The 12,130-nt window shown below is 42.2% G+C and overlaps 1 protein-coding gene across 3 annotated transcripts in view; it reads right to left on the bottom strand.

Moving 5' to 3' along the window:
- Positions 1-1,865: 1,865 nt before the first annotated feature.
- Positions 1,866-12,130, bottom strand: part of Kat6a (lysine acetyltransferase 6A) — a 107,254-nt gene continuing 96,989 nt past the window's right edge. For all 3 annotated transcript variants that reach the window (XM_045130511.1, XM_045130510.1, XM_045130509.1), the window contains exons 17-18: positions 9,170-9,482; positions 1,866-6,367 (exon numbers count right to left, since the gene is read on the bottom strand). In XM_045130511.1, coding sequence (XP_044986446.1) covers positions 3,699-6,367; positions 9,170-9,482 — 2,982 coding nt within the window. In that variant the 3' untranslated portion in view covers positions 1,866-3,698. The remainder of the gene's footprint in view (positions 6,368-9,169; positions 9,483-12,130) is intronic.

A 12,130-nucleotide genomic window follows, 5' to 3' on the forward strand; every position in this document is an offset into this window, starting at 1 on the left:
AGGAGGGTAGGAGGGTGTGGGGAAATATGTCCAGTGGATATTGAATGATAATTTAAAACAGAGTAAAGGGTTAGAGTGATGGCTTAGAAGTTAAAGTACTTGCCTGTAAAGTCAAGGGACCCAGCTTCGATTCCTCAAGACCCATGTAAGCCAGATGCGTAAGATGACATATGCGTCTGGAGCTAGTTTGCAGTGGCTGGAGGCCCTGATACACCCATTCTCTCTCTCTCTCTCAAAAAATAAAGTATTAAAAAAAAAAAAAAACGGTGTAAAAAGCACCCACCCACCCAAGCAAGCAGCAGCAGCAACATGCTGGACTGTGGCCAATCTGGTCCTGGAGATAAATTCATTTGGAAGTACTGAAGGGCTGGAGCGATGGCTATTAAGCACTTGCTGTGCACACCCCACTACAGAGGTATGGATCCCCGGGAGCACGGAAAAGCCAGGTGCAGCAGCAGAGGTCTCTGCGATCCAGCAGGAGAGCAGGTGGAGCCAGGAGACTTCCAGAAGCCAACCTTCAACAAGGCTTCCGCAGCAGCAAACAAGGCAGTGGGGAGGACTGGCACCCGGGGGCTGTCCTCTGACCACCATATACATGAATCTCTTCCACACACTGTTCTGTATTTTGCTGTTTCTGAGTTGAGTCTTTTCTAGTAAACTATAAGTCACAAGTAAAAAATGTGTTACATTGTAAAATAAAGTTAATAAAAATTAATTCTTACTCAAAATCTCATAGCTACTTTGTACTGAATTGTTTTTCCTTTCTTTGAATGGGTGAACCATGATCCTTTTAGGTTTTCCAATAGATTTTCCCCCAAACCCAAAGTCACTGTGTTATTTTCTTTAGAAAAGGTGGGGGAGGGTAGTGAAAACCCCAACATGCTTTCGTTGGTATTTACATGAGTTAAAACGGTGATTTCCAAGCAAATGTCATAAACTAACGCTAGCTATAATAAAGAGGAATATGAAAAAGGTTAATATGTGCAGGTGTCTGTGTGTATGTGAGAAAACTATAAAGTGTAAAATACTCAGGAAAAAAAACTCCACATGCAAGACAGACATCCAAAATGGCTCAACATAATTTATTTTTTATGTTAAAATGTACAGAGTTCTTTTGAAAGTACTTGCTAGAAAGGGGAAAAAAAGATATTACATACAAGGAGAGGAAGGGAGGCCGACTGGCCAGGAGCGTGTGACATGGAGAGATACAAAGGCATCTAGGCACCCCTTCCCCTTAGCTTACAAGTCACCAGGAACAAAGTACAAAGAGGTTACAAAACAGGAAAAGCAAATATAAACAGACAGGAATAGACTTAGTTTGTACATGCGGCTTTTAGAGGCATCTGGAGCTCTATTCACACACTCTAGAGATCTCTTTAAAGAGAATTTTTATCTTTCTTAAAATAGTTTTTAATATTCTACAACAAAGATAAAAAATTTTAAAGATGGAATGAAATGAAAAAGCTCTTATTTTAAAAGGCATCAAAGTCACTAACAGTGAGTTTTTAAATTTCTTTTTTTAGAAGATTACCCAAGTTATCTTGCTAAAAATACATTTTTTTTTTAAAACAGAAGTGAAAAAATGACAGGTACCAATATTACTGTGTTGGATAATTTCTTTTATATTATAGAAAAGAACATATTTTTCTACAATAGTTCTACAGTCACAAAGAGGCTTGTGGAAAAGGGAGCTGCCCGATTGAATTTTAAAAACAAAAATAAAAACAAAACAAAATCCAAAACCTAACACAACCGCAAACCAACAGAAACTGAATTCACGGCCCTCATTTCAACAGCTTCTCCTTCTGCCTTGACCCACCCCTCCTCCCAAAAGACCTCCCTCCCCTCCCCACCCATATCCCTGCCCCGTCCCATCCAGGAAGCAATGACATAGCTGAAGATGTAGAGAGGGCAGCACAGTGCACGTTCTACAGGATGATTGGGAACTGCAACAGTATATACAGAGAAACTGGGTCCTACACAGCCTTGCACATGCTTGGAGTTGACAGCGGTAAGGTGTGAAATTCTGCTTTCTACCTAACACACTTAATTGAGAAAGCCGATTAAAGTGTGTAAAAAAACCAACAAACTTGTGCATTTGAAAAAATTTAATGCCTAATTAGTACTTTAAAAATTTATCTATATAAAATATACAAATAAAGGAGAGAATTTATGCTTACAGGTATTTCTTTAAGCAGTATTTCCCCCTTTTGGATATTTGACTGCACATACCAAGTGGTATAATAGTTTCCATCTTCTAATGATGGAAATATATATATATATATATATACACGTACATATATATATATGTATATATATATATATATATTTTTTACCTATCCCTGGAGTAATAGGAAGAGAATGGGTGAACAGGTTGCCTAAGAGAAGAGAGAATGGGTTGGGAGTAACATATGAGCCTCCTGAAGTCCTGCTGTCCAGATGTGCCCTACTATGCTGGTGGTGGTCTCTCCTGCTCACGAGTGACTCATAGGAGAGGGGCTGGCGCACTCTGTCTTACAGGGTGAACTCAGGGTCTCAAGAGCAATGAAAGTTAGAGGTGTGTCTCACTTAAGTCGCCATAAAACTCACACTCTGACCTCCCTTTGAACATATTCTGCATCCTCTCTCCAGCATAAAGTAACAGTGTTGAAGGTTGTCAGGCATTTTCTAAAGTCCTGACTAGTCATCCTCTAGAGACTGTATGGAAGAACGTGACAGGCATTTATCAGTCAAAGATGAAGCGTGGCGACCCTTAGTTGGCATTTCAAAGTACATACTAAACACAAGAGGTGGGTGGAGGATGTGTGTTATGGCTGATTCACCAGGTGGTAAAAAAAACAAGAGGCTTATTTCCTCCTTTTGATTGTTAATTAACCATCTGTATTTCTCCAAAGGCTGGATTAGGATTGCAAACAGCTTTCCTCTGAGATTCTGCTGTTAAGTGAGACTTACAGTATTTTTGTGTCTCTGAGTGCTGAGGGAATATTTAAAAAAGATTTATATTACACTTGATTCAAGAAAAGAGATTTCAATGAAGTCCGTTTAGAAAGAAACATTCTTGGGGAAAGGTTTCAAGAGTTGTGTGTGTAAAGGGAGTGGAGGGAAGCATTTTCCTGCCTCACTTTAGTAATAATAATCTTAACAGTGACATTAAGTTGAAGGAGCTTGGCTTGCTCTCCATGTCCCTGTCCTAGTTTCCCCTAAGTGCCTCCTGCTGGAATGAGTAGGAAATGAAAGGTTGGGCTTGGAGCAAAGGGTCTGGTTGACCTTCGAGATGTATATATAACATTTAAAAATGACAACACTGGGAGCTGCAAACAGTGAGGGGAAACATACATTTAAAAATAAAATAACAATAATCCACTTTTACACAAATTCTGTCCATGTGGTATATAAAGAAAGTAAGGCTCTTTAATTATGAAAAGATTTTGTGCATGTTTCTCCTATCCCCAAATCCATTGTTAGATGAATATCTACTGTAAAATGTTCAAGACTGTGAAGAAAACCAAAACCCAAAACAAAATTGAACCCAAAAAGAGATCAAGTTTTCTAAAAAATAAAATAAACCAAAGAAAATTTCCTCTAAGTCTACACCAATATTTTAACTGGAAAAAAGGTCCATTTTTCTCTGGTTTGTCAGTATAAAATGTTCCTTTATTTATATATATATTTAAGTTTTAACTGCAAGTTCATCTTGCTCATCTTCTCATGTAAGGGCCATTAAGTGACTGCTTGGGGACGCCAGCAGCATTCATGTAGCTGTGATGGGAGGGGCCAGTGTACATCATGTTTCCGTGAGGGTTTGGCTGCATAGGCTGCTGGGTATATGCCTGGCTCCCCATCATTCCCATCTGCATCTGCATAGGATACTGTGCTGTCTGGTTCATGTAGGCAGGGTTACTATGGTAACTGCTGTTCATCATAGGCTGTGTCATTCGATAGCTGTTCATGGCATTCAAGGTGTTCATATTCATGGAATTGACATTATAGGCAGGAGTTGGCATTAAATTAACCCCCATGTTCATACCACGCTGCACAGCCAATGCACGAGGGCCAGTTTGCATGGCAACCGTTGGTGGGCTGCGGCCATACAGCTGCTGCTGGTGTGCAGCTGCAGAGGGCAAGGGTGCAGACTTGGAACGGATGGAAATATGCCCCTTGACTGGCATCTGCCCTTGCAACCTCTGAGTGTGAGGAATGCCGATGTTGGTGGCAGACATGTTGCACTGCAACAGAGGTGACGTGAGGTTCATGGTAGTAGATGCCAAGTTGGGGGGCGGTGTCATGGTTGCTTGTGCTTGAGGAGTCCCAGCTAAGGGATGAGATGGAGCTAGCTGAGCCAGTCCCGTGTTAGACAGAGAAACACTGGTTGCATAGGAAGTCACAGCAGGAGAATGGCTATAAGGCATGGCATGAGGGTCCATAATGGTGTTAGTCAGTTGCTGCAACTTAGCGAGACTGAAGGTGGCTGACGGTTGGGAGTAGCTGCCAGCACCAAAATCCCCCGGAATCCTCTCGTAGATACTTATGTTCCCAGTGCTTCCAGATTCTGGTATCTCCATGATCATCGGGGCTGCAGTGAAACTGTTGTTCATACTACACTGTGACAGAGGGGGCTGCTGCTGGGGCGGGGGAGGGGGCTGAGGCTGCTGCGGCTGTGGTGGTGGTGGCTGCTGTGACTGTGGCGGTGGCGGTGGCTGCTGCTGTGGCTGTGGCTGAGGCTGGGGAGGCTGTGGTGCTGGTTGCTGCTGCTGCTGCTGCTGTTGTGGTGGCGGTGGTGGCGGTGGCGGCGGCTGCTGCTGGTTACTGGGAGGCCTCTCCACCACACAGGTCTGAGGTGACTTGATATTGCAGTTGGTAGCAGGCTGGACAGGGTTCTGTTGCAGCATGCTGCAGCTACTGCCTATGCTTGCCATTTGCTGAGTGACGACACAACTGTTCTGGGTAAGGCTGCTCGAGGACGACAACCCACCATAGGAGCAGCTGCTCTGGGAGGAGTTATTCCCACAAATGCTGCTCCCCATAGTGGAATCATAGCTGCTCGGGTTCTCGTAGTTCTCTGTGGTGCTCTCGATGCTGCCCAGATCACTGAAGCCACTGTCGACCACCTGCTGAGAGTGATCTGATACGGAAGGCACATCCATCATGGGGCTGGTCTCCATGTTCTGCATAGAAGGTGCGGACAGGGATCCTTGTTCCGGGCTGATCTGCGTGTAGCCACTCTCTAGGGCAGGCACGTTGGGGCTGCTGACTGAGCGAACTGATTGGCTAGGGTGAGATGGAACAGAGGATATTGGGCTGTTATGATCTGAAGTGTGACAGTCTTCAACCATTGACATCTGAGGGTCCTCTTCTGCCTGGGTGTAACTCTGCAGGGTCTGGCACGCCGCAAGAGTTTCTTCACAGTCCTGGTAGGCGCCCTCATGCTCCCCACTTTCTTCTTGAGTCAAAGACTGCACTGCCTGTACAGTTTCTAGGTCCAGTTCACTATGTGGAATCTCTTCCTCCTCCTTGAGCTCAATTAACTCTTCCTTCGTGTTCGAGTCTTCCTCGTGATCATCTTCAGACCCTGGCATGTGCTCTGACAACACGGATGTCTCATGGGAAGGCTGTTCCTCTTCAGAATCCAGTTCAGTTTCATCTTTATCCTTCATATTCTCCGTGCTGTTCTGCATGCTAGCGTCTAAAAAAGATTCCTGAGTACTAAGCTCCTCCTTGCTGTCTTTCACTGGCTGCTCTTCTGGCTCCTTTGTCTTGGTAGACTCCAGATGACCATCATCCTCATCATCTGCATCATGGTCTTCATTCTGGTTTGCCTCTGCAGCCACTTCATCTTCTTCCTCCTGCTCCTGCTCTTCCAGCTCCGGTGGCTCTTCCTCTGAGTGCCTCTGCTCTTCTAAGACACAAGCTTTCTCCTCCTCCTCCTCGGGCTCCTTCACTTCAGCATCAGGACTGTTGTTGCTGTCCACTGGAGAAGTGGCTCTAAGGTCACTGCCAGTTGTGTCCTCTTCTTCAGCCTCATCTGCCTCCATATGCATCTCCTCCTCCTTCCTTTCTTCCAGTGAGGGCAAGTCCTCTTTTGGCTCAGCAGTTTCTTCATGCTCTTGAGTTCTGGGTTTACGTCCAGGTTTTAGAATGGGGACTATTGGCTCAACAATGCATTCTTGTGTAGAAACAGCTATAATTTCTTGGTTCAACTTAAATCCTGGTTTACGTCCAGGTCTTTTCTTCCAGTGGATGGGTTTTCGACTCTTGCCTTTGGGCCATCCCTTTTTCTTTTTCATAGGCGTGGATGTATCTGGCTCAAGTGGGGAACTGTTCACATCACATTTTCGCAAGAAAGATACTGGCTTTAGGACAGGAGTGTCTGTATAGAGGAAATAAAAGACAGTAAAGATAGGTTACATGACCTAGTATTTCGCTGAGACTAGCATGTAACAGAAATAGCTTTATTAACCATCACTTTTTTTGGTGGGTTATATATACATAGATACATGCGTGGGCACAGTGTCCCGTGGACATGTATGGTGGATGAGTGCCTTCCTCTACAGTTCTCCCACCTCATTTCCTTGAGACAGAGTTTCTCAATGAACCTGGAGTTCATGCCATTTTTTGGTTAGGCTGGCTGACTAGTGAGCCCCAGTGCTACTTCTGTCTCTGTCCCCTGAACACTGAGGTTATAGATATAATGGCATGCTGGCTTTTTATGTGGGTGCTGGGGAGAGAACTCAAGTTCTCATGCTTGTGCAACAAGTGCTCTTATCCACTGAACCATCTCCCCAGTCATACTGTAACTTTTATTAACTGAATATTGATTGTCTTCATTTCCACATGAAGAACAAAGCCAATTAATGACATCTTCTAAAGTCATATAATGAGCTGGCATAACAGTGCAAGAATTCTGGGCACCATGATGCCACCATCCACTATCTGAAAGCAGCTCAAGTATCTGAACTCCATGAAGGTGTACGTAACAGGCAGCAGGCAGTCTCTTCACGCTGTCTGTAGTTCAACCATGTAAATTACAAGCCAGCCTCTTTGTTTGTTTTCAAGTTACATCAGCTCGCTAGGGTTTGTACTTTCCACAAACCCATCACTTAAGGTGGGTGGTATCATAAACCAATTCCCACAGACCATGACTGGACCAACTATCAATGTGTTTACATGGGACTAGTTGCAAGGCATTTAGTCTTACAGAAACACTGCCATTTAGTCCTAAAATAAGAAAGTTAAGCACCAATAACATCTAGTAGAAATAAATTCAATATATGTGGTATTTTCCTAAACTTTAATAAAATATACATATATAAAACTTAATCATTTATTTTCTTTATTTTTTGATTTTTCAAGGTTGGGCTTCTCTCTAGCCCAGGCTGGCCTGGAATTCACTATGTAGTCACAGGGTGGCAAACACCTTTAATCCTAGCACTAAGGAGGCAGAGGTAAGAGGATCACCATGAGCTTGAAGCCACCCTGAGACCACATAATGCATTCCAGGTCATCCTGGGTTAAATCAAAACCCTACCTCAAAAAACCAAACAAACAAATGAGTTAAAAGTAAACAACTGGATTTTCGTCTGCACCATGAGAATTAGCTTATTTTAAATTACTGCTGCCATTTGTTATAAATGGATGACTGGCTGCTGTGCGGTATACATCCATAACCTAGCACGCAGGAGGCAGAAGCAAGACTGTAGGTTCTAGACCAGAGTAGGATAGATAGCAAGACTATCTCAAACAAAAGAATAAGATAAAACAAAAACAACAAAAAGAAATGAACAACTAGTTCGGTAAGATACAGCAGAGATGATTCAGGAAGGGTTCCTGACTAGATGTGATATAAGTTCCAATATACACGGGTCTGGCTTAATAAACCTGTGTCTTCATAGCATTTACTCACTAAGCAGTAGTTACTGAGCACCTAGCTTAAGTATGGAGCAAAAATCTGTGAGCAAACAGACTAAATCCAGAGAACACATATCCCAGCAAAATGGTTATCTACCTTTCTAATGCTAAGTTCATTTCACTTGCTGGCTGAGGAGCCATATAAAAATGAAGAAAGAGTTATGCAAAGAGGAGGAGCTTACTAGAGTCAGCTGGGCAAAGAGGAGGAGCCTACTACAGTAAGACTGGCAAAATGGAAGAGCTCGCTACCTGTAGGATAGGTAAAAAAGGAAGAGCTTACTAAACTGGGATTATTTTCTTTAAAAACAGGTCCTGAACTACAGGAAAAACTAAATTTAACTCAGTGGAGTATATGTGCATATGTGTGCATGCACACACATTAACACCAGAAAACCCCCATGAAAATAGGAAGAGAATTAGATGAGAAGAAAGGGTCTAATGGGAGTGGGAAGAAGATAAGCAAGGGTAATGGGAAAATATGATCAAAATACACTATATTCATGTGTGACATTATCAGAAATAAAGTAAAAAAATTTAAAGGACAAACTAAATATAAAAATACAGATATGGCCAGGTGTGGTGGCACATGCCTTTAATCCCAGTACTCAGGAAGAAGGGACAGGAGGACTGCCGTAAGTTCAAGGCCTCCCTGACACTACAGAGGGAATTCCAGGTCAGCCTGGGCTAGAGCAAGACCATACCTCAAAAAACAAAACCACCAAGCAAACAAACAAAAACCTATAGATATGCCTGATAGACTTTTTAGAGATTTCTAAGCAATGCGGTAGTTTGAATTAGATGCCCCTGTAAACTCATGCATTCTGACTGCTTTATCCCCAGCTAATGGCAATTTGGGTGGTGGAGTCTTGCTGGAGGAGGCATGGTGTTGGGAGTCAGGTTTATGGGTTCTATAGCCAGCTCACCCCTTGCTAGTTTGGCTCAGTCTCCTGCTATTGTCTATCTGCTGTGACAGAAGTGATGTCCAGTCTCTGCTCTATCATCTTTCCCCTATCATCATTAAGCTTCCCATGGAGACTGTAAGCCAAGTTAAACACCTTTCCTCCCATCAGCTAATTCTGATTGGGTGCTTTATCCCAGAAACAACAGGTTAACTATAGCAGAAAATTCTAAGCCTTCCTTTCTTGCTTAGTGGATCATGCTCATTTCCAACCTTTTGTTGAAGGGTTTGCAGCCACTGCCACTCTGTATTTAAAGACAATGAGTAAAACTAACTACCACTAAATAACAGTTCTGTAGAACATACCATCTGCATCATCAGACTCCTCATCTTCCTCCTCATCTTTAGACTGCCTCTTAGAAGAGGACCGACACCTGAGGACATTCTGAGAGGACAAGCGATGGAAGTATACTCTAGGGAAGAGCTCATTCTCATCCTCTTCCTCCTCCTCTTCGTCAATCTCGAACGTGGGCTCCAGCCTTGGCATTGGCCTCTCAGAGTCGGAGTCTTCAAAAGGTTCATCTAGCACTTCAGTGGTCTCAGAGATAGTTTCTGTTACTACACTGCTGTTGTGGTGTTTGCGCTTACGAACTCTTCTTCTTCGGTGAAGAATTGGTTTCTAATAAAGAAAGCAAGTATTTATAGCAACAAACACTATTTTCTAGTGCAATATGAAAAAAATCCAAATTATAAAATTAACACATATAAAATCAGAATACTGTTTACAATAAGATACTTTAGCAAAGATATTACGATACAAAAATGTTAAGTGATGATATAATTTGATAAAAGAATATGTGAGTACATCCAAAGAAATGACTATTCTAAGTGCCTTATTAGTTGTTTAAATTTTACACCCTAGGGCTGGAGAGATGGCTCAGCAGTTAAAAACATTTACTTGCAAAGCCTGCCAGCCTAGGTTCAACTCCCTGGCCCAGGTTCAACTTCCCAGTACCTATATAAGCCAGATACAAAATGTGGCACATGCATCTGGTATTCCTTTGCAGTGGAAAAAACCCTGGTGCACACGAGTGCGCACACACACATACACACAAAAATAAAATTACAAACATTTTTACACCTCGGAAACTATGTGCTTCAATACTGAATAACCCAGATGCTAGCCCCTTAAACTTCCTTTTTTTCCAGAGTGAAAAGGAACAAAAACATCATGTCTCTGAAAATAGAAGGTGAGCAAACTGAAAAAAGAAAGGTGCTTAGTGGGAGTTGGGTGAGGGAGACAAGGGAGTAACATGAGGAGATATGATTGAAATACTTTATGTACATGTATGAAAATGTCATTAGGAAACATACTGTGTATCATTCATTAGCATATGCTATTAAAAACATAAAAACACATTATGTTAGCTACACATGGTGGCACACGCCTTTAATCCCAGCACTCGGGAGGAAGAGGTAGGAGGATTGCCGCTAGTTCAAGGCTACCCTAAGACTACATAGTACATTCCAGGTCAGCCTAAGCTAGAATAAGACCCTACCTTGAAAAACAAGAAACAACAACAAAAAGACAAAACACATTATGTCTCATACATTGCTATCAAGGTTAGCAGTTAAGTAAAGTAGTATTTCATTTTTGTGAACTACTGAACTATCCATAAAGAATTACAATGGAGTATAGAAATATAGAGCTAGAATATAGTCAGTGTTACTGACATATTTCACAAGTGAGAAAAAATGTTACTGACATTTGGCATGTTTGGCCTATCATTGTACTGAGTTGCCCTACTATCTTAAATTATGCTTATGATATCACCAAGTAATAGAGACAGTGGACCAGGGAGGATCTAACTGAATCTTTGCATTCTGTAGAGGCTGAAAGGTTCTAGGACTTGCTCAAGGTCCTACATCTAGCTAGCATAGGCATCCCTGCATAATAGCCTATCAAACATGTCTAAGTACTTTATATATCATGTCACTGGCTATAACAATATTCTTGTTTTTACACAAGGAAACATATCTGTTTTAGTTCATAAATAAGCAAAATCAAAATAAGCAATAGGGTGACAAAGATATTCTTCATGATTCATGAAATAAATAGTCAATGCTCAGGTTTTCTCTAGTTCACATCTACAAGTTTTAACTGAGAATCTTCAAATTAGATTAAAAATGGATCTTGTTTCTACAGAAATGGTTGATTTTAAGAGTGAGGCAGGAAATACACAAGATCAACTTGGACATTTTGTAGTGCCCAAAAGGAAGCATTTGGACTGAAATGAAGTCCCCACAACGATGAAGCTGAGTGTAGGTGATAAGGCAGCTCCAGGGAGCAGATGTGGAGGGAGGGTCAGCCAGAGCAGAGGCTTAAAATGCAGTGGGGAGGGTTACAAATGAGCATCTGAATAAATCAGGGTGGGGTGGACAAATCTCCCAAGCAAGTAAGTGATGAAGATCCTCTGCTCTTATAGGTAACTACAAGTTGTGTACAGTGCCTTTCCTCCACTGCAGTATGAAAGGGAAAAAGGAGCAGCAATGGTGGAGAAAGGTGACAGCACAGCCTGGATTAACATCAACAATGAATGTGACAGTGGAGAAAAATAGCCTTGTCATTGATTTAGACTGATACACACATATATACTGACATGTACAAGGCGATGAAAATGGCCCTTCTATGTCTTCCTCTCAAACACTTAACCCCACTGTAGAATCATGAGGACTCGCCTATAAAATACCTGACCAGCAATCCTCAGAACTGTCAAGAACATCAAACACAGTGAGAGCCTAGAAGCTCACAATCAAGAAGAGTATAATGACAACCAATAGCTGTAGTTAGAATTTTGGGTGCAATCCTGACCAGAGAGTATGACGGGAAACCGGGGATACCTGAATAAAGTATGGACACCAGTAACTAATGTATCCAGTGTTCCACTAATTGATTGAGACACACATAGTAGGGGAAATAGATATGGGCATATAGGAACTGTGTACCTTATTTGTAATACTGATACAAATTTAAAAGAAGTTATTAAAGGTGTTTGTTTGTTTTGTTTTGTTGCTTTTTGAGGTAGGGTCTCACTCTAGCTCAGGCTGACCTGGAATTCACTATATAGTCTCAGGGTAGCCTCAAACTCATAGCAATCCTCCTACTTCTCCTGAGTGCTGGGATTAAAGGAATGTGCCACCATGCCCGGTATGTTTTTATTTATCTGATGGAGAAAAAGAGGGTGGGGGAGAGGGAGGGAGAGAGAGACAACAGGTATGCCAGGGCCTCTAGCTACTGTGAAGGAACTCCAGATGCGCCACCTTATG

The sequence above is a fragment of the Jaculus jaculus genome, chromosome 12, assembly GCF_020740685.1.
Source record: "Jaculus jaculus isolate mJacJac1 chromosome 12, mJacJac1.mat.Y.cur, whole genome shotgun sequence".
Lineage (NCBI taxonomy): Eukaryota > Metazoa > Chordata > Mammalia > Rodentia > Dipodidae > Jaculus > Jaculus jaculus.